This window comes from Podarcis liolepis, assembly GCF_965112155.1.
Source record: "Podarcis liolepis genome assembly, chromosome: 12".
NCBI classification, from domain to species: domain Eukaryota; kingdom Metazoa; phylum Chordata; class Lepidosauria; order Squamata; family Lacertidae; genus Podarcis; species Podarcis liolepis.
Window position 1 is genome coordinate 46,520,738 of NC_139563.1, and position 27,624 is coordinate 46,548,361.

The window sequence follows — 27,624 nt, forward strand, 5'->3', positions numbered from 1 at the left end:
CGCACGTGCGGGTTGTGATTCACCGCTTCTGCGCATGCGCGTGACGTCCTTTTGCACTTCTGCGCATGCGCGAGTGACAAAACCCGGAAGTAACCCTTTCCAGTACTTCCGGGTCACCGCGGGACGTAACCTGAAAGAACGTAACATGAAGCAAACGTAACATGATGTACAAGAGAACTGTCCTCCCCACCCCCTTGGCCTGAACAGGTGGTCTAGTGGTTAGGATTTGGCGCTCCCTGGTGGTCTAGTGGTTAGGATTTGGCGCTCCCTGGTGGTCTAGTGGTTAGGATTTGACGCTCTCACCACTTCGGTCTGGTGTAAAACAAAACAAAACAAAACAAAACAAAACAAAACAAAACAAAACAAAACAAAACACAGAGACTGGGGTTTTGGAAGGTTGCCAGGGTAACTGGGAGTGAGGAGGCAGGAAAAGAGAGGGTTTTTTTTAGTAAGGTGTTCTGGGAAGAGGAAGGAAGAAGAAAGGCTGCCATCCATCTTGGGCAGGCTGGCTAAAGGCTGGCTGGGAAAGATGCCTCAGACTCCAGCTGCACTGCTGTGGAGAACAAGTCCCGCATGAAATGACCATGTTGTAAGGTCTGGACTTTCTCCATGCAGACTGAAGGTGTAAACAGGTGAATAAACCATTCTTCTCAAAGCTACAAAGCCACTTCTGCCCTGCAGAGGAGGTGGGATTGCAGAGAAGGTGGGATTGCGGGCGTCACGGCCCCACCCCGCGCAATTGGGGGAATCCCCGGCCGTGTCACCCCCTGGCAAGCCAATCGGCTGGCTCTGGGGACGTGGCCTGCCCTATTTAACACAGGTACGGCTGGGGATCTCCCTCTTTTCCTGCCTATCAGCTGCTCCTGTTTCCCACCCTTCCGCCCTTTAAGGTTTTCATTCCTTGACCTTGGTTGGCCGCCGTTGAGGGGTCTGGTAGGAATTTTTCCACTTGGCAAATTGGCACCAGCCACTTGGTTTTCACCTACCTTGTAGCAAATCATCACAACTTTCTGGGTATTGGCATTGGTATTGCTCTGTAGATGGAAGAGGGGAGGTAGCGCCATCACCTGCCCCGCATATTGAAGGGTAATCCAAGAAAGGATTCTGGGGGGCGTGGCCCTGTCCAAAGCCTAGTAGATGTGCATCAGCAGGACTCCTCCTACTGGTGGTTAATCCTTCCTGGACTTCAAGCGGACGGGCTGAAGCCGGATATAGTTGGTTAGGACCAATGCCTAAGCCAATACCACTCATCACCTGTAACCAATAAAGTTGTTGCCTTATTTAGCCCATTAACCTTAATAATTGTGTCATATGTCAAACAAGAAAGGAGGAGGAGTGGCGTTATATGTCAGGGATGTGTATACCTGTGAAGAAATCCAAGATTTAGAACCTCAAAGCCAAAGTGAGAGCATTTGGGTCAAAATTAAGGGAGAGAAGAATAACAGAGACCTCATTGTGGGAGTTTACTATAGATCCCCAAGCCAAACGGAGGACATAGATGATGCCTTCCTGGAACAGATGGCCAAGCATGCAAAAGGAAGGGAGATAGTAGTAATGGGGGACTTCAATTACCCGGATATTTGTTGGATGTCAAACTCAGCCAAGAGCATAAGGTCAAACAGATTCCTCACTGGCCTTGCAGACAACTTCATTGTCCAGAAAGTGAGAGAAGCAACAAGAGGAACAGCCATTTTAGATCTGGTCCTAACCAATGTTGATGACCTGGTTAGTGGGGTAGAAGTGGAAGGATCATTAGGCGCGAGTGATCATGCTCTTCTGAAGTTTACTATACAGCGGAAAGGAGCAGCCAAGCATACTAGGACTCAATTTCTTGACTTTAAGAAAGCCGACTTCATAAAACTTAGGGAAGTGCTGGGTGAGATCCCATGGACAGCAATACTAAAAGGAAAGGGAGTTCATGATGGCTGGGAGTTTGTTAAGAGGGAGATAGTAAAAGCACAATGTCAGGCAATACCAATGAGACGGAAACATGGAAGGTGCTTAAAGAAGCCAGGGTGGCTATCTAAAGAACTTTTAACTGAGTTAAGATTAAAAAAGGATGTGTACAAAAAATGGAAAAGGGGGGAAACCACCAAAGAGGAATTCAAACAAATAGCCAGCACGTGTAGACACAAAGTCAGAAAAGCTAAAGCACAGAATGAACTCAGGCTTGCTAGAGAGGTTAAAAGCAACAAAAAAGGCTTTTATGGGTATGTTCGTAGCAAAAGGAAGAACAAAGAAACAGTGGGGTCACTCAGAGGAGAAGATGGTGAAATGCAAACAGGGGACACAGAAAGGGCTGAACTCCTCAATGCCTTCTTTGCCTCAGTCTTCTCCGATAAAGAAAACAATGCCCGACCTGAAGAATTTGGAGCAAATGATTCAGCAGAGGAAACACAGCCCAGAATAACTAAGGAGATAGTACAAGAATACTTGGCTAGTTTAGATGTATTCAAGTCTCCAGGGCCAGATGAACTGCATCCAAGAGTATTAAAAGAACTGGCAGATGTGATCTCAGAACCACTGGCAGTCATCTTTGAGAATTCCTGGAGAACAGGCGAAGTCCCGGCAGACTGGAGGAGGGCAAATGTTGTCCCTATTTTCAAAAAGGGGAAAAGAGAGGACCCAAATAATTACCGCCCAGTCAGTCTGACATCAATACCAGGGAAGATTCTGGAGCAGATCATTAAGCAAACAGTCTGTGAGCACCTAGAAAGGAATGCTGTGATCACCAACAGTCAGCATGGATTTCTGAAAAATAAGTCATGTCAGACTAACCTGATCTCGTTTTTTGACAGAATTACAAGCCTGGTAGATGAAGGGAACGCAGTGGATGTAGCCTACCTTGATTTCAGCAAGGCATTTGACAAGGTGCCCCATGATATTCTTGTAAAGAAGCTGGTAAAATGCGGTCTTGACTATGCTACCACTCAGTGGATTTGTAACTGGCTGACTGACCGAACCCAAAGGGTGCTCATCAATGGTTCCTCTTCATCCTGGAGAAGAGTGACTAGTGGGGTGCCACAGGGTTCTGTCTTGGGCCCGGTCTTATTCAACATCTTTATCAACGACTTGGATGATGGACTCAAGGGCATCCTGATCAAATTTGCAGATGACACCAAACTGGGAGGGGTGGCTAACACCCCAGAGGACAGGATCACACTTCAAAACGACCTTGACAGATTAGAGAACTGGGCAAAAGCAAACAAGATGAATTTTAACAGGGAGAAATGTAAAGTATTGCACTTGGGCAAAAAAAATGAGAGGCACAAATACAAGATGGGTGACACCTGGCTTGAGAGCAGTACATGTGAAAAGGATCTAGGAGTCTTGGTTGACCACAAACTTGACATGAGCCAACAGTGTGACGCGGCAGCTAAAAAAGCCAATGCAATTCTGGGCTGCATCAACAGGAGCATAGCATCTAGATCAAGGGAAGTAATAGTGCCACTGTATTCTGCTCTGGTCAGACCTCACCTGGAGTACTGTGTCCAGTTCTGGGCACCACAATTCAAGAAGGACACTGACAAACTGGAACGTGTCCAGAGGAGGGCAACCAAAATGGTCAAAGGCCTGGAAACGATGCCTTATGAGGAACGGCTAAGGGAGCTGGGCATGTTTAGCCTGGAGAAGAGAAGGTTAAGGGGTGATATGATAGCCATGTTCAAATATATAAAAGGATGTCACATAGAGGAGGGAGAAAGGTTGTTTTCTGCTGGTCCAGAGAAGCGGACACGGAGCAATGGATCCAAACTACAAGAAAGAAGATTCCACCTAAACATTAGGAAGAACTTCCTGACAGTAAGAGCTGTTCGACAGTGGAATTTGCTGCCAAGGAGTGTGGTGGAGTCTCCTTCTCTGGAGGTCTTTAAGCAGAGGCTTGACAACCATATGTCAGGAGTGCTCTGATGGTGTTTCCTGCTTGGCAGGGGGTTGGACTTGATGGCCCTTGTGGTCTCTTCCAACTCTATGATTCTATGATTCTATGATTCTATGATTCTATGATTCTATGATTCTATGATTCTATGATTCTATGATTCTATGTCCACTGGGGGAGGTGGGAACTCACCACGCAACAGTCTCTGCCATGTCTCCTAAGGAACACAGACCCTGGAACCCCCTGGAATCTTGCTGCGGCTTGGCAGAAAGTGGGGGATAGCACCCAAGTTTTGTAATAGGGCTGGGAACAGCCCTTCAGATGTTGAACTACGACTTTCATCATACCTGATCATGGGCTTCTGCTGGCTGAGGTTGATGGGAATTGGAGTTGATGGAAGGTCACAGGTTCCCCATTCCTGCTTTGGCTGCTGATCCGACGGCAGGATGCAGGTAGTAACAGTGAGATGCAAAACCTCCTTGTAAAACGGCACATTCTCACTATTATAGCTGGAAATGATAATAAATACTGTTAGAATTATGACGACGATGAAAGTCAATACTTGGGCATAGTGTTCATTTTCCAGTAAGCCCCAGAGGGATGTATCATATTTATACATCCTGTCCACCCCCGCCCCCCCAGCCCCAAAACCGCTCCAGGTAGTAACTATTCAGCTAATTTTCTCCGCGTTCTTTGGCCAAGAATGGTGGACAAGCGAGGCCAGGAAAATCACTTGATAGATCATTCCCACTGGAACTCCGGCATCTCAGCGGCAACCAGCGAAAGGTTCACCAGCAGTTCAGATCCATCTCCAGATTGTCCTTGCAGAGCCCTTGCCAATGGGCATGGCTTTGCCAGCTAAAACAGTACTGGGGAGGGGGGAAGCCCCACACCTGAAGGAGTTAGGTCAGAACGCTGATTCACCCCTCACGCCCCAACTCTACACAATCTACAAAACACCAGGACCATCTTCTACCGCTGCTGGCTAAGGAATTTATAGGACTGGATTGATTCCCAAAGAGCAAATCAGGTTAGTAAGAGATTCTCCCAAGGCAAGGGTGGGCTCACTCTTCTCCTCTCTTGTGGTGGAATCAGCAAAGAAGACAGGCTGGAGAAGGGAAAGGTTAGGTAGCAGGGAAGAAAAGACCAGGAAAGGTCATCTTGGGAGAAGAGCAAAGTGCTCTGGAGAAGTTTAAAAATGCATCCCGTTTCAATGGGGAAGAGCCTTTTGGGGCAAATCGTTTCTACAGAGGCTTCCACTGCTCCTGAGATCCTCTGAATGGGTTTTGACCTGAGTAGCATCTTCTTTTTCCTCTTGGTAAGTAGCAGCAACTGTTTTTGGTGCTGAATAGGACAAGGAGGGTCTCCTCCTTTGCTTGATCATTTAGGAAATCCAATTTGGGCAGCAGAGTAGGGCAGGATTGCTTGAATTTTGTCTTGTGGGTGACTCTGCTCTTATACTCTCCCTTTCTCTTTCTCTCCCCCCCCCCAATATATATATAGATAGATACATTTATAGAACAACTTGCAAAGCTTTCCCAAACGACAATGGGTAAATACATACTTGCTAGGTCACATGTGCATCAACTTGTGTCCTATCAAGTAATATATCCTAAACCACAGAGTCTAGGACTTGCCAATCAGAAGGTCGGCAGTTTGAATCCCTGCAACGGGGTGAGCTCCCGTTGCTCAGTTCCTGCTCCTGCCAACCTAGCAGTTTGAAAGCACATCAAAGTGCAAGTAGATAAATAGGTACCACTCCGGCGGGAAGGTAAACGGCGTTTCCATGCACTACTCTCATTCGCCAGAAGCGGCTTTGTCATGCTGGCCACATGACCCGGAAGCTGTATACCAGCTCCCTCGGCCAATAAAGCAAGATGAGCGCCGCAACCCCAGAATCGGCCACGACTGGACCTCATGGTCAGGGGTCCCTTTACCTTTATCTTTATCCTTCAATTAAAATGTTGATATTATATACACAAGTCAACAGAGAAGCCCAACACCCTTGCCTGTCTTTCTACTCCCATCATCTTCCCAACCCGCGCCCCCAAATATTAGAGCAATGTGGCCAGAAAATGATTGAACATTTTCCCCCTGCATCACCCGTTGTCAATAGCCGTCTCCTAACAAGTCCCATTTAAAACACCACCAACACTTAGTGGCTTAAGTACTAAAGAAAACTCTGGGAACCGAAGCAAATCTATTTCCAGTTGTGACTGCAATGTGGCGATGTGTGTGTTTGTGTGTTTTTAAGTCAAATGCATTATAGCTTGGATCCTTAAGGAAGTTCATGCGAGGAAAGTTTCCCATTCCTTCCTCCCACCTGCATTCCTCAGGAAAAAAAGCCTTTCAAAATGGTATGGGGTGGACAGGCTCTCGAGTAATGTCCTTAAGTGAACTTATCTCAGGTTCCAGGACCAGTTCTGGATGATATTCCATCCCACATTGTTGAAGAGAGTTCCCCCCACCCACCCAGAGAAGGTTTTTTTGGAAGAGGTGCACAGGACTGCCGCATAAGGTGGGATGGGAAATTTAAAATATCTAAGGACCCAAGCCAAAACATACACAAAGTGAAGTTGGCAATATGTGTAGTACCTGTCAGTGTGAGCTAAGCGTTTTTGCATGCCTAGGCCTGCTCTGTTTCACATCAGGGCAATTGCTTAAAGAATTGGGCTTCACGCTTCACAAAGCCCAGACAAATGGCACTTTTCCTTTTCCTGGGTTTCTGTCAAAAGAAGCCTATTTTATTCGGCTCGTTTGTGGAGATAGCCACAAATCTCATGGGCCAATCCATCTCCAGAAACCAAATATTCAGAAAATGGATTGTCCCTGCTATGTGAACATCTTGTGACCAGTTCGAAAGATATGTCGAACTATTCCCCAGATGTTTGAGAAGTATGCACCCAATTGACTCATTGGATCATTCTGTAAATCTTACCCTTGTGTGCGAGGAAATATATTAGTATATAAATTCTCCAGAAAGAGGAAGCAAAATTTCCCCAAATGTTTTCCTTGGCTGCATGCTGGGTGGGAAACATGCAAGTCCAGGATAAGGCTCAGCTAGCTCCTGTAGTCAACCTGTGGTCTTCTGCTGGACTACAAATCCCATCACCTCTGACCTCTGGCCATGCTTGCTCAGGCTAATGGGGCTTGGAGTCCAACAACATCTGGAGGTGTCTCTAGACTTGCATGATGTCTGAAGTCATCCATTGCTTCAAGCAAACACACATTTCTGCTATGGGGTTGTCAATCTGTGTTGGAAAAGGCCAGCTGCCAGTTTGACAAGTACTGGAATCCAAGATATCTATTAAGAAATTTGTATTCTTGCATAAACATTATGAAGATGCTTTCAGTTCAGGGAAGTGTTTGCAGATGTATGAAACTTGTGCTTATGTTACACTTAGGATCAAAGTTTGGAAAGTTAACCAGGGGGATCTGGGCCTGATGGTCTTTATCCATGTGGTTTTGAAATATAACAAGGAGTTAGATATTGAAAGCTGTAGATAATAAGGATCTACACTGAATATATGTCTGGATTAGGTTTACCTACAAAGGGGCAGGACAAGACGAATGCTGAAATGTGTCAGGTTAGACTTGCCAATACATCACACAGCTAGATTTAAGAACTTAAAGTCTCCATGCTGCTGGATGCAAAATACCCAATGACAGCTGGTCACATTGGGATCACATTGGGAATGTTGTATTTTAATCCTGTTTTTAAGTTGTATTTTAATCAATTGTTTTTATACCTGGTGTTAGCTGCCCTGAGCCCAGGCTTGGCTGGGGAGGGCGGGGTATAAATAATAATAATAATAATAATAATAATAATAATAATAATAATAATAATAATTTGCTAATGAAAGCTTAAAGTAGTTGCAGAGGGGAGGGGGAAATGTAGTTATTATTCCAAAGTTTCTTGTTCCTAGTCGTTTTCTTCAGTTTTCATCAGGCAAGTTTGTGGTCTTTCAATAGACACAGGATGGAAAGCAAATATTTCTTGCAGTGTAAAGCGTAACAAATTGAAGAGGAGTCCTACATCAAATGAAGTTGAGACTGAACTCATTGTGACTATAAACAGGGAGGAAAAGAAACTTGGAAGATGTTCCTGCAGCATCTAACAAAACCATTCCTGCAATACTGATCCATATGTAAGTAACTGAAAGCCACCTGTTGGGATGAATGAAAACCTTTGATAATACAGTTGTTCAGCAGATGTCCGGGGTAATCTGGGGGAGAACTTTGCCACAACGAGCAGAAAACATTTCGCCATTTGATTTCTGATAACACTTGATGATCACCGATGGATGGATTTTGGGAACGTACCAACAGTATGCATACCGACAATGGCAGGAAGCCTCAGGCAGCAGCAAAACAGCCTTTTGATCAGGCCTTGCATTGCAAAATGAATGAACTTCCGTGTGCTCAGCCAGAAGCAGCTAAAGAAGTAACTATTCAAAATTGGATGCTTCAATATACTGACAAGTGGCCTGGGTCAGTATTTCACCGCCTCAGGACTTGAAGATTGTGTGAGACAATACAGAAAGTTTTCAGGAACGCGTTGAAAGAAAAAATTTAAACAGAAAATCTTGATAAACAAATAATTTGTGTGGTTGTCCAGTTCAAACAAAGGATTGCTTTATGGCGTTGTTGACCAGCAAATGATGATGTTTTCTTTTAGCATATTTGCTGCATTCAAAAACTGTTTTAGCAGGCCAGAGAGGATTCTTCTGAAAGAACAATTAGTGCATCGCTCAACCAATGTCACCTTCTTCAAGGATTTAAGAGAACAGCATGCCTTTCCAAGAACCCATTTCAGACATTTTTGTTTTGTGAGGAGACCTTGTGTCCTTGCTGTCTCACTCCCCGACCCTTCTTGTGTTGGTATGGAAGATCTGATTTCTCCGATGAAAATAGGAACATCTGGTCCTATTTTTGCAAAAAAGAAAAGAGGTACCAGAACTCATCACAAATGCCTCCCTTGTTTTCTTATAATGACAATGACTCCCGGCTGATTTTCCCAGTAGTGATGTATGGAAGTGAGAGCTGGACCATAAAGAAGGCTGATCGCCAAAGAATTGATGCTTTTGAATTCTGGTGCTGGAGGAGACTCTTGAGAGTCCCATGGACTGCAAGAAGATCAAACCGATCCATTCTTAAGGAGATCAGCCCTGAGTGCTCACTGGAAGGACAGATCCTGAAGCTGAGGCTCCAATACTTTGGCCACCTCATGAGAAGAGAAGACTCCCTGGAAAAGACCCTGATGTTGGGAAAGATGGAGGGCACAAGGAGAAGGGGGCGACAGAGGACGAGATAGTTGGATAGTGTTCTCGAAGCTACCAGCATGAGTTTGACCAAACTGCGGGAGGCAGTGGAAGAGAGGAGTGCCTGGCGTGCTCTGGTCCATGGGGCCTCAAAGAGTCGGACAAGACTAAACGACTAAACAACAACAATGCTGAACGTTTTATGGAAGAATGGTTGCCTTTTTCAGACTACTTAAAGAAATATTATAGTAAATGGGCCAAAGATTTATACGATCTAAAGAGAAGCCAGAATTGGGAATTATGGGGACAGAACTACCCAAACTATATAGAAATTTATTCATGTATGCAACTGCAGTGGCAAGAATGTTACTTGCCCAAAAAGGGAAAGAAGAAGAAGTCCCAGCGAAAGAAGGATGGATACAAAAACCTATGGAATATGCAGAAATGGTGAAACCTACCAGAAAAAAAAGAAATCAAGATAACAAACTTTTTATAAAAGAATGGAAATGGTTTATTGACTATTTACACACAAAAAACCTGTAAACAGATAAGAACATTGGTAGGATTATTGTAATAGCCTGCAGTTTATAAGAGTATATATTTAAAGTAGATGAATAAATGAGTAAATTAAATATTTGGAATATGCAGAAAATATAAAAATGTAAAGAACTGCAGAAAGAGGAGGAAGGAAGTCAAGTTTTGAGATGTTAAAATGATTTTAAATTTTTTGAAATGCATAAAATTGAACATCATTAAAAAATAAAGAAATATTATAGTATGACGAACTCATGAGCAGGATTTGAGCGATGAGCAAAGGAAGTAATTGGATTATATTATCATGGTTATGATTTTGAAGATAGAAGATAGGGTGCAACAGAAAGGGAGAATCAACAGCTCCATGGAAAACAGGGTGGGAAGTCAACAAAAATTAGAGAAAAGAAGAAATTGGGTTTTGATTGTATATTTCAAAAATACTGAAACTTAATAAAATATAATGGAGTTGCACAGCATGAGTTTCCTACAGACCTCTTCTGACTGAAGCCATGTTTACCATGTGTGGCTTGCATCCTACTTGGCTGCCCCCCCCCCTTTTTGAAAAGTTTTAATTGTTAAAATAATTCAGCATTAATACACACATATTGTGAATATACAAACATACATTTCATACAATCCTTAAAAAACATACCTACACTCAATCCCACAGATAATTCCTTTTCCCATCACCATCCTTTGTGTTAGACTTCCAATCTACTCAATTTCAATTTCTTTCCACTTCTATTACTTTCTTTCACACACCTTTAACCTAATTTCATGCTTCTTTTTCTATTACACATTGTTATCCATCTTATTTAGTATTCCAGTATTTAAAACGGAACTTTTTTATTCTAATAGGAGTTCTGATTTTTCAATATGGTTTTGCAAGTATCCTTTAAACACCTTCCAGTCCTTGTCTATCTTCTCTTTTGAGATCCTTCCAATTTCTCCCATTGTTTTGGATATTTATTTATTTATTTATTTATTTATTTATTTATTTATTTACGGCTATTAGCCCATAAAGTATGTACAAACATAAAAGCACAGAGGCAAAAAGACCGATATATTCGGCACCAGAAGGTGAACACCATGATGCAGGGGTGGGTCATTGAGCAGAGCCAGATAACAGCTTTGGATATATTGTAGTACTCCAATAATTTGGCAAGCCACTCTATTTTTGTCGGTATAATACCACTTTTCCAATTTTTCGCAATCAATAGCCTTGCGGCTACTGTTGCGTATGAATATAATGTCTTGTCTTCTTCTTTTAGACTTCCTGGTACTATTCCCAATAGAAAACCTTCTGGTGTTTTCCTAAATGAATATCTGAACATTTTTTTCATTTCATTATACATTGTTTCCCAAAATTGTTTGATGTTTAAACAATTCCACCATATATGTATCATAGTACCTTTTCCAGTGTTGCATCGCCAGCAGACATCGCTACAATTTTTATTCATTTTTGCTATTCTTTCAGGTGTTAAATACAATCTATGTTGTATTTTGAGGTAATTTTCTTTCAATATATAACACACTCCTTGCCTGCCCTGCTAATTCTGGACTTCTACTGTACAGTGGTACCTCAGGTTACATACGCTTCAGGTTACATACGCTTCAGGTTACAGACATCGCTAACCCAGAAATATTCCTTCAGGTTAAGAACTTTGCTTCAGGATGAGAACAGAAATTGTGCTCCGGCGGTGCGGCAGCAGCAGGAGGCCCCATTAGCTAAAGTGGTGCTTCAGGTTTAGAACAGTTTCAGGTTAAGTACGGACCTCCGGAACGAATTAAGTACTTAACCCGAGGTACCACTGTATAATGAAAAATAAGGATTGAGAATACATTTTGGAAATGTTCAAAGGAAGACAAAGCCAAGGAGCATTTATCACTGTCTCTCTTGCTTATACTTTACCTCAAGTCACTAATATAACCTCATTCTCCAAAACGCATTTCAGGATGTCCAAGAACATACCGTAGCTTGGCTCATGGTGCTTAATACCATAAGCAAAGCGAATTAAAGTCATGCCAAGCCATCTGCTTTAAAGCAGAAGTAAGAAATTCACCAGAAAAAATAAAATAAAATAAATTGAACTGAAAAACGAGGCCCTGTAAGACGGCAAATCTCATTAACAGCACTGAAAAACAAATAGAGGTTTTTCAGACATTACCACGTCTTTCGTTGCTCACATGACAAATGTTCTGAGCATTCCATTGCGCCAGAAAAACTAAGAATAATACAGACAGTATCATACTCTTCATACTACTGTATTTCTATCTAGGTTTCTAAGACCTTCTGCTCACTTCATCGTTCTGTGTAGTTGTTGGGTCTCTCCCACAGAAGCGAGACCACTCCAGCAGCAATTAATTCAGGTTTATTGCTCCAAACACACAAAATGGCCTCGGTCAAGTATACCTGAAGGAGCATCTCCACCCCCATCGTTCTGCCCGGACACTGAGGTCCAGCACCGAGGGCCTTCTGGCGGTTCCCTCACTGCAAGAAGCCAAGTTACAGGGAACTAGGCAGAGGGCCTTCTCGGTAGTGGCACCCGCCCTGTGGAACGCCCTCCCACCAGATGTCAAAAACAACTACTAGACTTTTAAAAGACATCTGAAGGCAGCCCTGTTTAGGAAAGCTTTTAATGTTTAATAGATTATTGTATTTTAATATTCTGTTGAAAGCCGCCCAGAGTGGCCGGGGAAACCCAGCCAGATGGGCGGGGTATAAATAATAAATTATTATTATTGTTAATCACACTGGAGCTCAGTCACTCAGCGTCTGCTTCCAAATTAGCTGTTGCCGAGTCTGAGTTCTGCCCCTTCCTCTTCCCACTTACACTTCCTGTCCTGTTCACGCCTCTCATTAATTCTTGCTCGTCTGTGCCTCATGGTATGGGCTTTTTCCAGTGGCCCTCCCACTGAGTCCGAGCTTCAACTCGGACTCAGTCTGTGTCTTCTCCCTGGAACTGCCCCCCCCTTCTCCTTGTTCTCGGAACTCAGGCTTCTACTGCAACTTGGCTGCTCCTCCCTTGTTCCGCATTCCTGTCTAATTACCTCCTCCTGTCTCTCCAAGCTCTCCCCCTCTGTCAGCAATGGGACGCAGCTGACATTCTGCATAAACCATGTTTGTTATACATTGAAGAATCCACAGTGGAACAGTGACTCTAATTCTCATTAGCAGCTGTCCATGAAGTGGTCGTGTACCATAGAATCATAGAATTGTAGAGTTGGAAGAAGAAGATGATGATGATGATAATAATAATAATAATAATAATAATAATAATAATAATAATATATTTATATCCTGCCCTCCCCAGCCAAAGCTGGGCTCAGAGCGGCTAACAGCAGTAAAAATAGCGCAGTTTAAATAAAATCAAAGTCAATTAATTGACATACATTCTAAAATCAGTTCAGAATCAAATTAATGGCAACCATTGGGCTAGAGTTCTATGAAGATTGCAGAAGGAGAGAGGGGGTCAGACTGTGTCTTGGCCAAAGGCCTGGTGGAACAGCTCTGTCTTGCAGGCCCTGCGGAAAGATGTCAAGTCCCGCAGGGCCCTAGTCTCTTGTGACAGAGCGTTCCACCAGATCAGGGCCACGGCCAAAAAAGCCCTGGCTCTGGTTGAATCCAGCCTAACCTCCCTGTGGCCCGGGATCTCCAAGATGTTTTTATTTGAAGACCGTAAGGTCCTCTGTGGGACATACCAGGAGAGGCGGTCCCTTAGGTACAAGGGTCCTAGGCTGTATAGGGCTTCAAAGGTTAAAACCAGCACCTTAAACCTGGTCCTGTACTCCACCGGGAGCCAGTGCCGATGGTATAGCACTGGGTGAATCTGATCTCACAGCAAGGACCCCGTAAGGAGTCTCGTCGCGGCATTCTGCACCAGCTGGAGTTTCTGAGTCAGTCTCAAGGGCAGCCCCACGTAGAGCGAGTTACAATAATCAATCTGGAGGTGACCGTCGCGTGGATCACAGTGGCTAGGTCAGGGTGAGAGAGATAAGGAGCCAACTGCTTAGCTTGGCGGAGATGGAAAAATGCCGCCTTTGTTATAGCTACAATCTGCACCTCTGTAGAAAGGGAGGTGTCAGAGATTACACCCAAACTCTTAACAGACAGTGCTGGCACTAATTGCGCCTCCACAAGAGATGGGAGTTGCCCCCCCATCCCATATTGTCCCAACCCAGCCGAAGGACCTCTGTCTTTGAAGGATTTAACTTCAACTGGCTCCCAAGTAGCCATCCAGCCACAGCTTCCTCAAGGGTCATTTAGTACAACCCCCAGAAATAGTGGGATCTCAACTAAAGCATCCTTGACAGATGGCCATCCAATCTCTGCTTAAAAACCTCCAAGGAAGGAGAGTCCACCACTTCCCAAGGGAGACCGTTCCACGGTCAAACTGCTCTTACCACCAGAAAGTTCTTCCTGATGTCTAGCCAGAATATCCTTTCTTGTAACTTGAAGCCATCGCTTGGGGTCCCACCCTATGGAGCAGGAGAAAACATCTTCCATGTGACAGCCCTTGAGATATTTGAAGATGATCTCCTCTCAGTCTCCTCTTTTCCAGCCTCAACATAGCCAGCTCCTTCAACCATTGCTCATAAGGCTTGGTTTCCAAGCCTTATATTATGAGGTCATCTGCTTTGTGATGCGTTTTGTACTTGTCATCTGGGCAGCCCAGAACCTCCATACACGCTGCCCAGGCTTGCGCCCTGGGGAGGTCACGTTGGTGTTCCTAATGCAGCTGTTTGAATTCACCCCCAGGGGCAAACTCCATTGTCTCTAGAGATAGACAGATGCCAAGTGCCTTATTGACTGTGAAGAGTAGAACCAAACAGTAGCTTTTTATCTAAATTTATCACCGATCAAAGAAGAAGTGGTCTTGGGAGCTCTCCTGTGGGATCTGGCAGAAACTTGTAAAATGAAGGTGTTTTGGTTTCTAGATGTTATTGGCAGAGAGGATGAGATGTGTGGCTATGCTTTTAATAGCAGCCAGAGGCATTTACAATGTGTGGTTCTGTCCCGCGTTGACTTACATAGGGACATATGTAAATGCCATAAAGGAAGATGAAAAAGTCACTCCGGACAGCAGATTCAAAGGGGATTGTTTTCATATCTCCAGCCAAGGTCTTCATGTTACTATTTTGAATTAAACCCATGATGAACCAGTGCATGAGATTGTCTGTTTTTCCCTCCGTAGCAAACACTTGACAACTTGCACAAAATATGAAGATGTTTTTGGTGTTTATTTTCATCGTTACTGAGGCTCAGATGTCGATGGGTCATAAACCAGGTAAGGCACTGTTTTCTTGTTTTAAAATGGTCATGTTTGCTCCTCTGAAAAACCAGAGTACCACAAATAGTATATTTGCATAATTGAGCAATTGATGGGACGCGGGTGGCACTTTGGTTTAAATTGCAGAGCCTAGGACTTGCTAATCAGAAGGTCGGCAGTTCGAATCCCTGCAACGGGGTGAGCTCCCATCGCTCAGTCCCTGCTCCTGCCAACCTAGCAGTTTGAAAGCACATCAAAGTGCAAGTAGATAAATAGGTCCTGCTCCGGTGGGAAGGTAAACAGCGTTTCCTTGCGCTGCTCTGGTTGGCCAGAAGCGGCTTAGTCATGCTGGCCACATGACCCGGAAGCTGTATGCCGGCTCCCTCAGCCAATAAAGCAAGATGAGCGCCGCAACCCCAGAGTCGGTCACGACTGGACCTAATGGTCAGGGGCCCCTTTACCTTTACCTTTACAATTGAGCAAAACACCAGGCACAGTTTTCATACGTTCAGATGTGGCCCTAGCACATGTTAATTGACTGATGGAACAAAAAGTCCTGGATAGAGTTATGGGAGGTACTGGAGAACTTTGGGACACCCAACCAATAAAACATACCTGGACTGAGGCCATTCACCCCATACATTTAAAACACTGTGATACCACTTCAAACAGTCATGGTAAAGTCTTCAGTGAGCCTCTTAGACTGCTTGACTCCACCTTAGTTATTGTACTATTTTCTTACTCTCTGTGAGAAATGAACACTTGAAGATTAAGCATTGATTCCTTAATCTTGTTCCTTTCCTTTCTTCCTTTTTAGCCCCCCAGCCTGCCGATATTGTTTTTTTGGTTGCTAGCAGCAATACGTCTTCACACCATGTCAAAACATTTATTAGCAAAGTCATCGATGGTTTACCGCTAGGTCCTAATGAGTATCGTGTTGCCCTTGCCCAGTATAACGATCGAGTATACAATGAATTCCAACTGGATACCTATAAAGGGAAGATTCCAATGTTGAACCATATCAAAAACAAAGTTGTGTTCAGAGGTGGGCCCTTGAAAACTGGTACTGCTCTCCGGAAGATTCATGAGACCTATTACGGGAAGCCAATTCCTGAAAGGAACCGGTCCAAGATTTTGGTTGTGATGACATCTCAACCATCTGGTGATGATGTAGAAGAAAGTGCCCAATTGTTGCACAAAGCAGGAGTGAAGGTCCTTGCAGTGGGCATGGAGGATGCTTCCTACGACGAACTAATTCGGATGGCCACAAAACCATTTAGCTTCTTTTTCCCTAGAACAGAAGAACTCGTTTTATTTTCTCAGAACATTTCCGGAATCGTAGATGCCATTCACGTAGGTGACAACAACCACCCAGATCTAACGAGCAAGAGAGCTGAGGACAAAGTAAATAATGGGACAGTTATAGAAGGTAAGAAGTGAGATGCTGTTGAAAATAGATTTATAAGGAAGAGGGTGGCAGTGCTAGAAACAAAAGTATACAACTGGTCTGTCCCATATATGGTCTGGGGTCTTACTCAAAAGACACTTGACACTATTTTCCCCAAACCACTCCCACCTGCCCACTAGCTGATGTCACTCATTATGTCAGCTGACGGGTGGGAGTGTAGGGTTCAACTCCGTGTTGGTAAATTCTTGACGAGTCTCATTTTCGGGTGTAAAAGTGGTGTCGGGGGGGATTTTGCCGAACTGGCAAAATGTTAGGGAAAACCTGGGTGTATGGCAACGCAATGGAAAAAGCAGCGGAAACAGTTCCAAAAGCTTTTTTAAAAATGCTTAACTTTGGGGTTGTTCCCAAAAGAAGCTTAACAATTTTGGTGGGTTTCTTTTCTTTTCTTCTTTTTAAAAAAGCTCAGTAATTTTGAGGTCTTCCTATGGTAACCCTATGTGTTGGTTGTGTGTACAGTGGTACCTCGGGTTAAGAACTTAATTCATTCCAGAGGTCCGTTCTTAACCTGAAACTGTTCTTAACCTGAAGCACCACTTTAGCTATTGGGACCTCCTGCTGCCGCCGTGCGATTTCTGTTCTCATCCTGAAGCAAAGTTCTTAGCCCGAGGTACTATTTCTGGGTTAGCGGAGTCTGTAACCTGAAGCGTCTGTAACCTGAAGCGTCTGTAACCCGAGGTACCACTGTACCTGTCAGCTGCTGAGTGGGGGGGGGGGGGAGGAGATGAGATATTGCTCAGTTTAGCTATTCCCTGCCAAAGCAAGCAGCTCACAAGAAGCAGATTTCTTTTGCTCCTCCACATCGGCTAAAGAACTGAGCATAAGGATGCTGATAGCACCCCTTGCACTGCTGTTCTCAAGCTCCCAATAGCAAGCTGGTTCTCAGATGCTCGGAAACCATGCAAATGATTTTAACATGAGAGTGGGGCAGGCATCTTACCTGTCAACCACGTGACATTATAATGACATGTTTTGATTGACAGGTGGGTTATCCAACTTGCTTTAAAACAGCTTTTTACAATGTTACCCTACACATGTTCACTCAGGAGTAATGCCTATGGGGTTCAACGGGCAAGTGGGTATAGGATGTGCCTCAAGAGTCTGGTGCACAAAAAAACCAAATATATTTAGTCACTTTTAGTCATAGAATGAGCAGAAGGAAAGACGTTTAGTCTGGCTTTGGTGAAAAGCCTTCGATAGTTTGGTACTGTCAGGTTTTTAATGTAAGTTGTTAACTTAAAGACATATCCATATTGTACTCCTACTGCCAGCGGACTACAAACTGTGTGTGATCGAGATCGCAAGTCACTGTGTGCATTATCCCATAATCTTTGGTTTAACATCTTTTGGGCACCTTCATAACCCAGGTAATACAGTTGGAGGGGAGACAGACCAATAGAGGTGGCTTTTTTAGCCATGGGAACTATATCCTAACACGCCCTGCCCCCAGCTGCAGGACACCCCTACCTGCACCAGGCACCTGAGCAGCTAGCTACACCGCAGCCGCAGGGTGGGACATCTGGAGGGCCCAAAATTCCTCATCCTTGGCCTGCAGCAGAGAACAGATCCCTTGGGATGGTTGAGCATGGCTGTGCCATTGTGAAGGCAGTTTCACTGGCTCAGAATAGCCAAGCAATTTGTTCTTGTTGTTTAGTCGTTTAGTCGTGTCCGACTCTTCGTGACCCCATGAACCAGAGCACGCCAGGCACTCCTGTCTTCCACTGCCTCCTGCAGTTTAGTCAAACTCATGCTGGTAGCTTTGAGAACACTGTCCAACCATCTCGTCCTCTGTCGTCCCCTTCTCCTTGTGTCCTCCATCTTTCCCAACATCAGGGTCTTTTCCAGGGAGTCTTCTCATCTCATGAGGTGGCCAAAGTATTGGAGCCTCAGCTTCAGGATCTGTCCTTCCAGTGAGCACTCAGGGCTGATTTCCTTCAGAATGGATAGGTTTGATCTTCTTGCAGTCCATGGGACTCTCAAGAGTCTCCTCCAACACCATAATTCAAAAGCATCAATTCTTCGGCGATCAGCCTTCTTTATGGTCCAGCTCTCACTTCCGTACATCACTACTGGGAAAACCATAGCTTTAACTGTACGGACCTTTGTTGGCAAGGTGATGTCTCTGCTTTTTAAGATGCTATCTAGGTTTGTCATTGCTTTTCTCCCAAGAAGCAAGGCCCTTCGCCACGGCAAGGCAGTGATCCCTGAAGGGGAGCCAAGCAATAGCCAATGTTTAATCTTGCATTTTCTTCCCACTGCAGCTTGTGATGACGATGCAGTTGCCGACGTGGTGTTCATAGTGGATGCGGGTCCTCCGCAAAACAAATTTGAGAAGATTCAAATATTTTTGAAAAAGCTGGTGTCTTCTCTGGATGTGAAGGAGAAATGCGTCAAGGTTGGCTTGGTGACGTTCAGCGCTAAACCCGAGGTGATATTTTTACTGCGGATGGAAATGGATAAGACGATTGTTCTGCAGCACATACAAAGTCTTTCTCCCAAGGCAGGAAAGGCCAACATTGGCTTGGCCATTAATTTCACAAGGGAGAAAGTTTTCACGGAAAGTTCCGGAAGCAGGAAGACCCAGGGGGTGGAACAAATAGCCATTCTTATCACTCACAGGCCTTCAGAAGACGGGGTGGGCAATGCTGCAACCGTTCTCAGGAGAGCAGGTGTGACAGTGTTTGCAATTGGCGTCGAAAGGTCTGATGTCACTCAGTTAACCCGCATAGCTGCGTACCCGCCACAACAATACGTAACCCACCTGAAAACATTTCCCCACTTGCCACGCCAGGCTCTCGCTTTTCATAAGAAGGTGGTGAATCAGGTGCAACGAAAGCTCTACATGGACAACAAAAGAGCAGAACTGCTTAAAAGAGGTAACTTGTCGTCTTATGCTGTTTCAGGAGACTTGCAATGCTCTAGTTCCTCGGCAAAAGCAAGAAGAACATCTCCAGAGGTGTTGCAGAAGATTCATTTGGTGCCTGAATTTTCATTTAACAAATTATTATTATTAATGTTTAATAGGTTATTGTATTTTAATGTTCTGTTGGAAGCCGCCCAGAGTGGCTGGGGAAACCCAGCCAGATGGGCGGGGTATAAATATATTATTATTATTATTATTATTATTATTATTATTATTATTATCATTTGGCTCTAAAAAAATGTGACAATAGCAGACTGGAAAGCAGGAAGCCAAACAACAACAACAGCATGCTCTCCCTTGAAAAAGCTAAAAAGGGAAAATAGCATAATCTATTATCTTATTATTTATGTAGTGCATTTGTATCCTGCTCTTCAGCCAAAAAGTCTCCCAGGATGGTTTACATCCAGTCAATTAAAATGAGACTGTCCTTTACAATTTAAAATAAAAGGTCACACAAGGGGAAAGGGACAGGGAGGGAAGTAGGGGGAAACGAAAATTCAGGCACCAATTCTTGAACAGTTGTTCTTATAGTGACTGGGTTTTTTGCGCAATTCAGGGACAGGAAGTGCATGGCAGAGCCGGGCTTTCAGCAAAGCTGGTGGAATGAGCCCTTCTTCCTATCTCTCCCACTGAGGCAGCCTGATGGAATAGCTTTTCCCTGAGGGAAAGGAGGCCTGAAGGAGTTGGCCCGTCACACCAGAGCTGATGGTGTGAGCCCTGCTTCCCATCTCTCTTGAAAAAAGAGCTCAAGATACAACATTTGACTAGTTTTGCAGCACCTTTGCAGATCTTCCTCTTGTTTCTGTCTGTCACGGACTCTGGAACCAGTCTCTAGTTTCTGGGAAATTCAGCCAACTGGCAATGGCTCTCCAGGGTTTGAGCCAGAAATCTCCCTCAACCTGAACTAGAGATATTAGGGCTTGATCCTGAGACCTTCTGCACACATATCACTGAGTTATGGCACTTCCCCAAAGGCCTGCCGCTATATCATGAGGATCCACAGACATCACTGTGAGATTAATCCTGGAATATGATAACTTTTGGATGATCTCAGTATGACTAGGAAGACAGCCATCTGAACAGGAACACATGTTCTGATAAGAATGACTCTTTCCTTCCATTTACAAATGTGGGGGATCAGGGAAAATATAGTTTCTTACAATCACTTGCTAACATTTTGCTGGCCCAATTCAGAGAGCTCAGACGGATCCACGGGGCCTGCTGAGGTTGTGTTTCCCCACAAAACTCACAGAAGCTTCTTGCTGCTTCCAATAGTTATCAAGGCAGGATGGGAGCAGGGTGATAAGGAGGAACCTGCCCAGAACCCAAGAATATGTCCCACCCCCATTTGTAGAGAAACTAATAGATCACACTGATCTCATTGGCAGAGGTTGCGGGAGAAAGGGAGCACTCCATAGAAGAGAAAGTGTTCTGTCTCCTTGCTGCAATGTCATGTAGCAACAGATCAGGACCATATCACATATTGTAATGGGTATGGGGTTGCTCGTGCGTAAGTTGCCGCCTCTCCTGGCTATGTTGCCTTGTTAAACCTTTCTGTCTGGACAGTCCTTCAATTCATGGCTGTCTCAGTCGCTAGCAGAATCCGTCAGTGGGCGTTTCTTAAATCTTTTCCAACATAAAAGTTGTTTGACACCCAGTCTCCTCCTACTCTCTCTGCGCGGAAGTCTTCTGCGCAGGGTGGGCGTGGGTAGCGGAGGACCCGTGCTCTCCCCGCTGGTGTCCGGTGAAGAGTCCTGGAGCCCTCTCGCCAATTCCCCCATCAGCCCCTCTATATCCCTGGTGTTGCGCTGATTTGCTTCCCCATCTGCGGAGCTGTCTCTCTCCCTGCTGGGCCCTTCTCCAGCATCATTTGAGAGCCTTCCCTCCGCCTCTAGCTCCGATGTCAGTTCCCTGACACATATGTAGCAGCAAACCTGGGTTTCCTAACAAGTCTAGACTCAACACTTGGCCAACCCTGGCTCCCTCGCCAATGGCAACTAGACATAATGGTTATGTTCACTATATTATGTGTCTGAATGCAAGGTGATGGGAACTGCAAGTGGGAAGAGTGTGGTTGTGCTCATGTCCAGCTTGCAAACTTCCTATAGGCGTCTGGTTTGCCACTGTGAGAAAAGGAAGCTGAACTAGATGAGCCATTGGCCTGGTCCCACAAACTCATATTATGTTCTACGATGCATGTTCTTCAAAATGCATGTTTGTTGCATGCACACGTTAAATTACACATGTGAATTAAAAAGTGCTTAAAGGTAAAGGTAAAGGGACCCCTGACCATTAGGTCCAGTCGTGACCGACTCTGGGGTTGCGGCGCTCATCTCGCTTTATTGGCCGAGGGAGCCGGCGTACAGCTTCCGGGTCATGTGGCCAGAATGACTAAGCTGCTTCTGGCGAACCAGAGCAGCGCACAGAAATGCTGTTTACCTTCCCACCTGAGCGGTACCTATTTATCTACTTGCACTTTGATGTGCTTTCAAACTGCTAGGTTGGCAGGAGCAGGGACCGAGCAACGGGAGCTCACCCCGTCGCAGGGATTCAAACTGCTGACCTTCTGATTGGCAAGTCCTAGACTCTGTTGCTTAACCCACAGTGCCACCTGTGTCCCAAAAAGTGCTTAGGTGAACATCATCATCATCATCATCATCATTATACCCTGCCCACCTGACTGGCATTCCCCAGCCAGTCTGGGCAGCTCCCAGCAGAATATTAAAAACACAATAAAACATCAAACATTAAAAACTTCCCTAAAGCCTTCAGATGTCTTCTAAAAGCCAGGTAGTTGTTTATTTCCTTGACATCTGATGGGAAGACGTTCCACAGGATGGGCACCACTACCGAGAAGGCCCTCTGCCTGGTTCCCTGTAACCTCACTTCTCGCGGGGAGGGAACCGCCAGAAGGTCCTTGGTGCTGGATCTCAGTCTCCGGGCTGAACGATGGGGGTGGAGACGCTCCTTCAGGTATACTGGACCAAGGGCCATTTAGTGCTTTAAAGGTAAGCACCAACACTTTGAATTGTGCTTGGAAACTTACTGGGAGCCAATGTAGGTCTTTCAGGACCGGTGTTATATGGTCCCGGCGGCCGCCCCCAGTCACCAGTCTAGCTGCTGCAATCTGAATTAGTTGTAGTTTCCGGGTCACCTTCAAAGGAACCCACTTGTAGAGCGCATTGCAGTAGTATTACATTAAATAAGAAGCAGTCTTTAGTTAAATGCACTTCTGCAAAGTCCCCCTAAGAGCCTGCACTCCCCCCCGCCCTCTGAGGAAACGTGCATGTTCAAATACGAGCAATGAATTATGGTCTTTTAATGGCTAATACATCTGTAACAACTTGCTGCCAAGCTCTGGTGCTTATGTTAGTGGTTGCCTCACTGTTGGATAGGGAGGTGAGGGGAATTACGGTAACACTTTCTCACACAATATGCGAACCAAACCGCAGCCATTCTATGGAATTCTGCAGATTTTTGCAATGCAGTTTTCCAGCCAAGCAATGCGTACAGAAATGCATATACAGTGGTACCTCTGGTTAAGAACCTAATTCTTTCTGGAGGTCCGTTCTTAACCTGAGGTGCGCTTTAGCTAATGGGGCCTCCTGCTGCCACCATGCTGCCGGCGCGCGATTTTGGTTCTCATCCTGAGGTAAAGTTCTCAACCCAAGGTACTACTTCCGGGTTAGCGGAGTCTGTAACCTGAAGTGTCTGTAACCCGAGGTGTTTGTAACCCGAGGTACCACTGTACTAGGGTAAAGGGCACATAAAATGCCCAGATTAGTGAAGATAAGATACAAAAATTTGTGACGTTAAGGGAAATTGCTCTGCAGACATGTGCATGGAAATTTTCCCATGAAAATGCTGGTGCATGTTCATGAAGACTTTTTTGGGGGGTGGATTTGCAGGCTGATGTGGAAATGCTGAAAATAAATTTAAGTTTGGGGGAAATGTGATACAGAAAGAAACTTTGAGATTCAGCCATCTCAAGTGCTTTGTGCTTTTTTAAAACAAACAAACAAACAAAACAAACCACAGGATAAATTTATTGTTTGAATTATTAAACGCATCACCAAAATTCTCTCCCCCATAGGCTGCGTAGATACGGAAGAAGCAGATATTTATTTTCTCATCGATGGTTCCTCAAACCTCGATTATTTCGATTTTGTGGATCTGAAGTTGTTTTTGAAAGAAGTGGTTAGATTTTTCCCGATAGGACCGAATAAAGTTCGCTTTGGAGTTGTTCAATATGCAGACATGAACGAGCTGGAATTCGGACTTGAGGAATATGGTAAAGCAAGCGATATATTGAAAGCCATTGATAACATCCGTCAAATAGGTGGCAGTCCTTACACAGGAGCAGCTTTGACATCCATCCAGCCTTTGCTAAGAAGGTCACAAGGTCAACACTCCCGAGGTGTTCCCTGCCATCTGATAGTGCTAACTGACCGGAAATCAGAGGACCATGTTGAGGGACCTGCCAAGAGGTTGAGGAATGAAATGGTCAACATTTATGCCATTGGTGTCAGACACGCTAATGAGTCGCAGATTTATGAGATTGCAGAGTCAAAGGACAGAGCTTATTCTGTCAACGATTTTGCCTCTCTGAAGCATATAAAGAATGAAGTTATCCAGGAGATCTGTGCTGTAGAAGGTAAGAAGAACCATCTTATATTTTACTTTTAAACTTCAGGGGAGAATGCCTGCTCTTAAATAGCCCAGATGTGCTTAGGAGATACTGGCATACTTGAAAGAACCCTGAGATTTGCAGAAATACAATAAATTGCTAGGGGGAAATGCTTCAGGGAAAAGATCCAAAACAGTCCCATAAGACATTAATGGCATGCTATGTGGATAGATTTTCAGGTGAACCAAAGAGAGATTAATATTCTGTTTCTGCTTTAAAAGGGAAGAAAAAAGATGGGTGCCCGGGCTTTAAGCGGGGTGTAAAATTATTCTTGTTAAAGAGAGATTCAATTGCGTACCAAGGCCCTGTGACCTGCGATCCCTTAGTGGATAAATAAAACACACAAACAAGCAGATTTTGGTTTATGGGTTCAAATAGGCCACAACTTTATTGGTTATAGATGTGAGAGGTTTGGCTTAGACATTGGGTGAAGCCCAGACTATATCTTGACTCCCACCCGTCTGCTGGGGCTCCAACTAAGGTTAAACCACCGATAGAAGAAGAAGAAGAGTTTGGATTTGATATCCCGCCTTTCACTCCCTTTAAGGAGTCACAAAGCGGCTACATTCTCCTTTCCCTTCCTCCCCCACAACAAACACTCTGTGAGGTGAGTGGGGCTGAGAGACTTCAGAGAAGTGTGACTGGCCCAAGGTCACCCAGCAGCTGCATGTGGAGGAGCGGAGACGCGAACCCGGTTCCCCAGATTACGAGACTACCGCTCTTAACCACTACACCACACTGGCTCTCAATAGGGGGAGACCTAAGACTTACATCAAATAGGAGCAGTCCGAGGGGTCCCCATTGGGGTAGTGGCATGGCCCTAGCTCATATCTGGGCATCAGACAGAACCCACACTCCCAGATCCCTTCAACAGGATATCTTTCATGAAGAGGGGCAAGCTGAGGCTACAACCTCCCCTCCATCTAAACAAAGGCCTAACCTCACAAAGTTGTGCCAGTTGCTACGAGGTAGGCGAAAAGCAAATGGCGGAGCCAATTTGCAAGTGGAAAAAAATCCTGCCTGGTCCCAACAATATGGTGACCGACGATTAGTCCATAGCAAGGTCGTAACACATCAAAGCAGAAAAAGAGGGTGAGGTGGGTTGGAGATCCAGCTAAGGGCACAAGAGTGCCACGCTGGAGTTTAAATTCCCCATGGAAACCCCCTCCCCCGTCAGTGCTGAATAGTTAGCGAGGTTTGCTCCATGAGGGGGTCCCACCCAGCGCCGATGGTGTGGGGAGGTGATGGCAGGGGGCACATCAGTCTCCAGCCCTCAGCCGGGTCATGCAGGACCCAGGGCCTGGCCGCAATGTCGCCCACTAAACAAGGTAAATGGACTTGAAAGGTGACACAGTGTGACTTTTGATTAGATTGGGAACTCCCGTGCAAAGGGTATGGACCTTCAAGTGTACAGTGGTACCTCAGGTTACAAACACCTCAGGTTACAAACACTTTGGGTTACAGACTCCGCTAACCCGGAAGTAGTACCTCGGGTTAGGAACTTTACCTCAGGATGAGAACAGAAATCACACGCCAGCGGCGCGGCGGCAGTGGGAGGCCCCCTTAGCTAAAGTGGTACTTCAGGTTGAGAATGGTTTCAGGTTAAGAACGGACCTCTGGAACAAATTAAGTTCATAACCAGAGGTACCACTGTATTTTGTCCAAGCTTTTAAGATCCTTGTCAGCTCACCTTCCTCGCTGAACTGTATTTTGGTATTCATTATTGCATTTCCATTACACCTTTCATCCAAAAGATTCAAGGTCATTCTCTAACCCTTGTTTTATCCTCACAACTGCCAGTTTGCATTTCTTAGTGCAGAAAGTATTGATCTGGTGTGTAGAGAGCTTTCCTATTCTAATTAATTCAAGAGGGTTCTGGAAGCTTCTCTGTGTGAAGGAAACAAGCAGAAGGTTTGTGATGTTTGGGTTATTCCTTCAGAGAAGCTGAGTACAGCTGGCTTAAACTGGTACTCTTATCTCATTCTGTCAAGGTCATGCTGACTATAATAATACAGTGGTACCTTGGGTTAAGAACTTAATTCATTCTGGAAGTCCATTCCTAACCTGAAACTGTTCTTAACCTGAGCTAATGGGGCCTTCTGCTGCCGCCGCCCCGCAGCGGTGGCGCGATTTCTGTTCTCATCCTGAAGCAAAGTTCTTAACCCGAGGTACTATTTCTGGGTTAGTGGAGTCTGTAACCTGAAACGTCTGTAACCCAAGGTACCACTGTAGGCCAGAAGGAGCCTGGGTTTCACTTTCTGTGTCTCTTCCTTCTGGTGTGGTGTTCTGTACATAATATGCTAGTGTTAAGGTTTAGACACATTACAGTGGTACCTCAGGTTAAGTACTTAATTGGTTCCGGAGGTTCGTTCTTAACCTGAAACTGTTCTTAACCCGAAGCACCACTTTAGCTAATGGGACCTCCTGCTGCTGCCATGCCGCTGGAGCACAATTTCTGTTCTCATCCTGAAGCAAAGTTCTTAACCTGAAGCACTATTTGTGGGTTAGTGGAGTCTGTAACCTGAAGCGTATGTAACCTGAAGCGTATGTAACCTGAGGTACCACTGTATAAGTTATTGTAAGTTTAAGTTAAGTCTGCCACAACCGGATTTCTTATGGACAGTGCCTATCCTTAATGTCTTGGATATGTGACCATTATGCTCATTTGCCTTCAGTAGCAGTAACGTTCTGCTAGATAAAATATAATTGCCTCTGGTCTATTTTGGGGGAATCCTGCAACATGTTTAAGTTTTCACACTTCCATCTATACGTCAGAGTTCTGCTCTGGATCCTTATTGAGTAGAATTTCAACCCTGTGGGGTAGATTAGGCTGAGAGAGAGAGAGAGAGAGAGAGAGAGAGAGAGAGAGAGAGAGAGAGAAAGATTGGCTCAATATTGCACAGTGGGCTTCATGGCTGAGCGGGGATGATGGCGATGTTTTAGTGATTTTCAGCAGTGCACTCAGCTCTGCACATAGCTGTGTTTCCTTTTGGCTTCAGTTTTGTAATGCTATTGTGTTGGCCCCGTGGGTTACCTGAGAGGCAAGGACCAAGTCTGGTCCATGATCAAAGGTGCAACGTGGAGACAGTCCGTAGTAGCTGAAGCTGGGTGCAGGGCAGGGAGTCAGGTGATGTCAGGAACAGGCGTACAAGCAGGGAGCCAGGGCGGGTCAGGAGCTCAGGCAGGAAAGCAGGATAGGGTTCAGGCAGGAACTAGCAACCAACAATGTTGCTCCCACAACTTGGGACTGGGGCTGGCCGGCTTTTATCTGCCCCGAGGCATAGGGCGGTCCCGATCCTCTGGTGACTCGCTTCTCCTGGCATGGAGGCGAGCACTCCTCCTGCGGGAACTTAGTTCCCTCCACCTCTCTGCCCTGAGCCTCTGCAGCTCAGTAGAAGCTAGAGGGTTACCAGTCCCAGAGGCAACCTCAGCTTCCTCTGACGGGGCTGAGAGTGGAGCACCTGCAGGCAATGGGTCCTCCATCAGGTCAGGAGCCAGAGCAGGCTTAGCTGATGCCTGCACCTGAGGATCCAGCACAGGTGAGGACCCTTCAGGCTCATGCCCCAGCCCCGGCTCAGCTGGTTCTGGAGTTGGGGAATCCTGTGCA

General features: G+C 45.2%; 1 protein-coding gene and 1 long non-coding RNA gene across 2 annotated transcripts in view; one reads left to right on the forward strand and one right to left on the reverse strand.

Moving 5' to 3' along the window:
* Positions 1-366: 366 nt before the first annotated feature.
* On the reverse strand, positions 367-14,245 carry LOC310690082. The gene is made up of 3 exons (XR_014517877.1): positions 14,077-14,245; positions 4,225-4,386; positions 367-675 (listed from the first exon to the last, which is right to left on the reverse strand). It is a non-coding gene; the product is annotated as an uncharacterized lncRNA (long non-coding RNA).
* Positions 14,246-14,350: 105 nt separating this feature from the next.
* Positions 14,351-27,624, forward strand: part of LOC310690352 (collagen alpha-6(VI) chain-like) — a 59,742-nt gene continuing 46,468 nt past the window's right edge. Inside the window, exons 1-4 of the mRNA XM_083469111.1 lie at positions 14,351-14,960; positions 15,760-16,371; positions 18,669-19,283; positions 23,424-23,984. Of these exons, the coding sequence (XP_083325237.1) occupies positions 14,894-14,960; positions 15,760-16,371; positions 18,669-19,283; positions 23,424-23,984 (1,855 nt within the window). The 5' untranslated portion in view covers positions 14,351-14,893. The remainder of the gene's footprint in view (positions 14,961-15,759; positions 16,372-18,668; positions 19,284-23,423; positions 23,985-27,624) is intronic.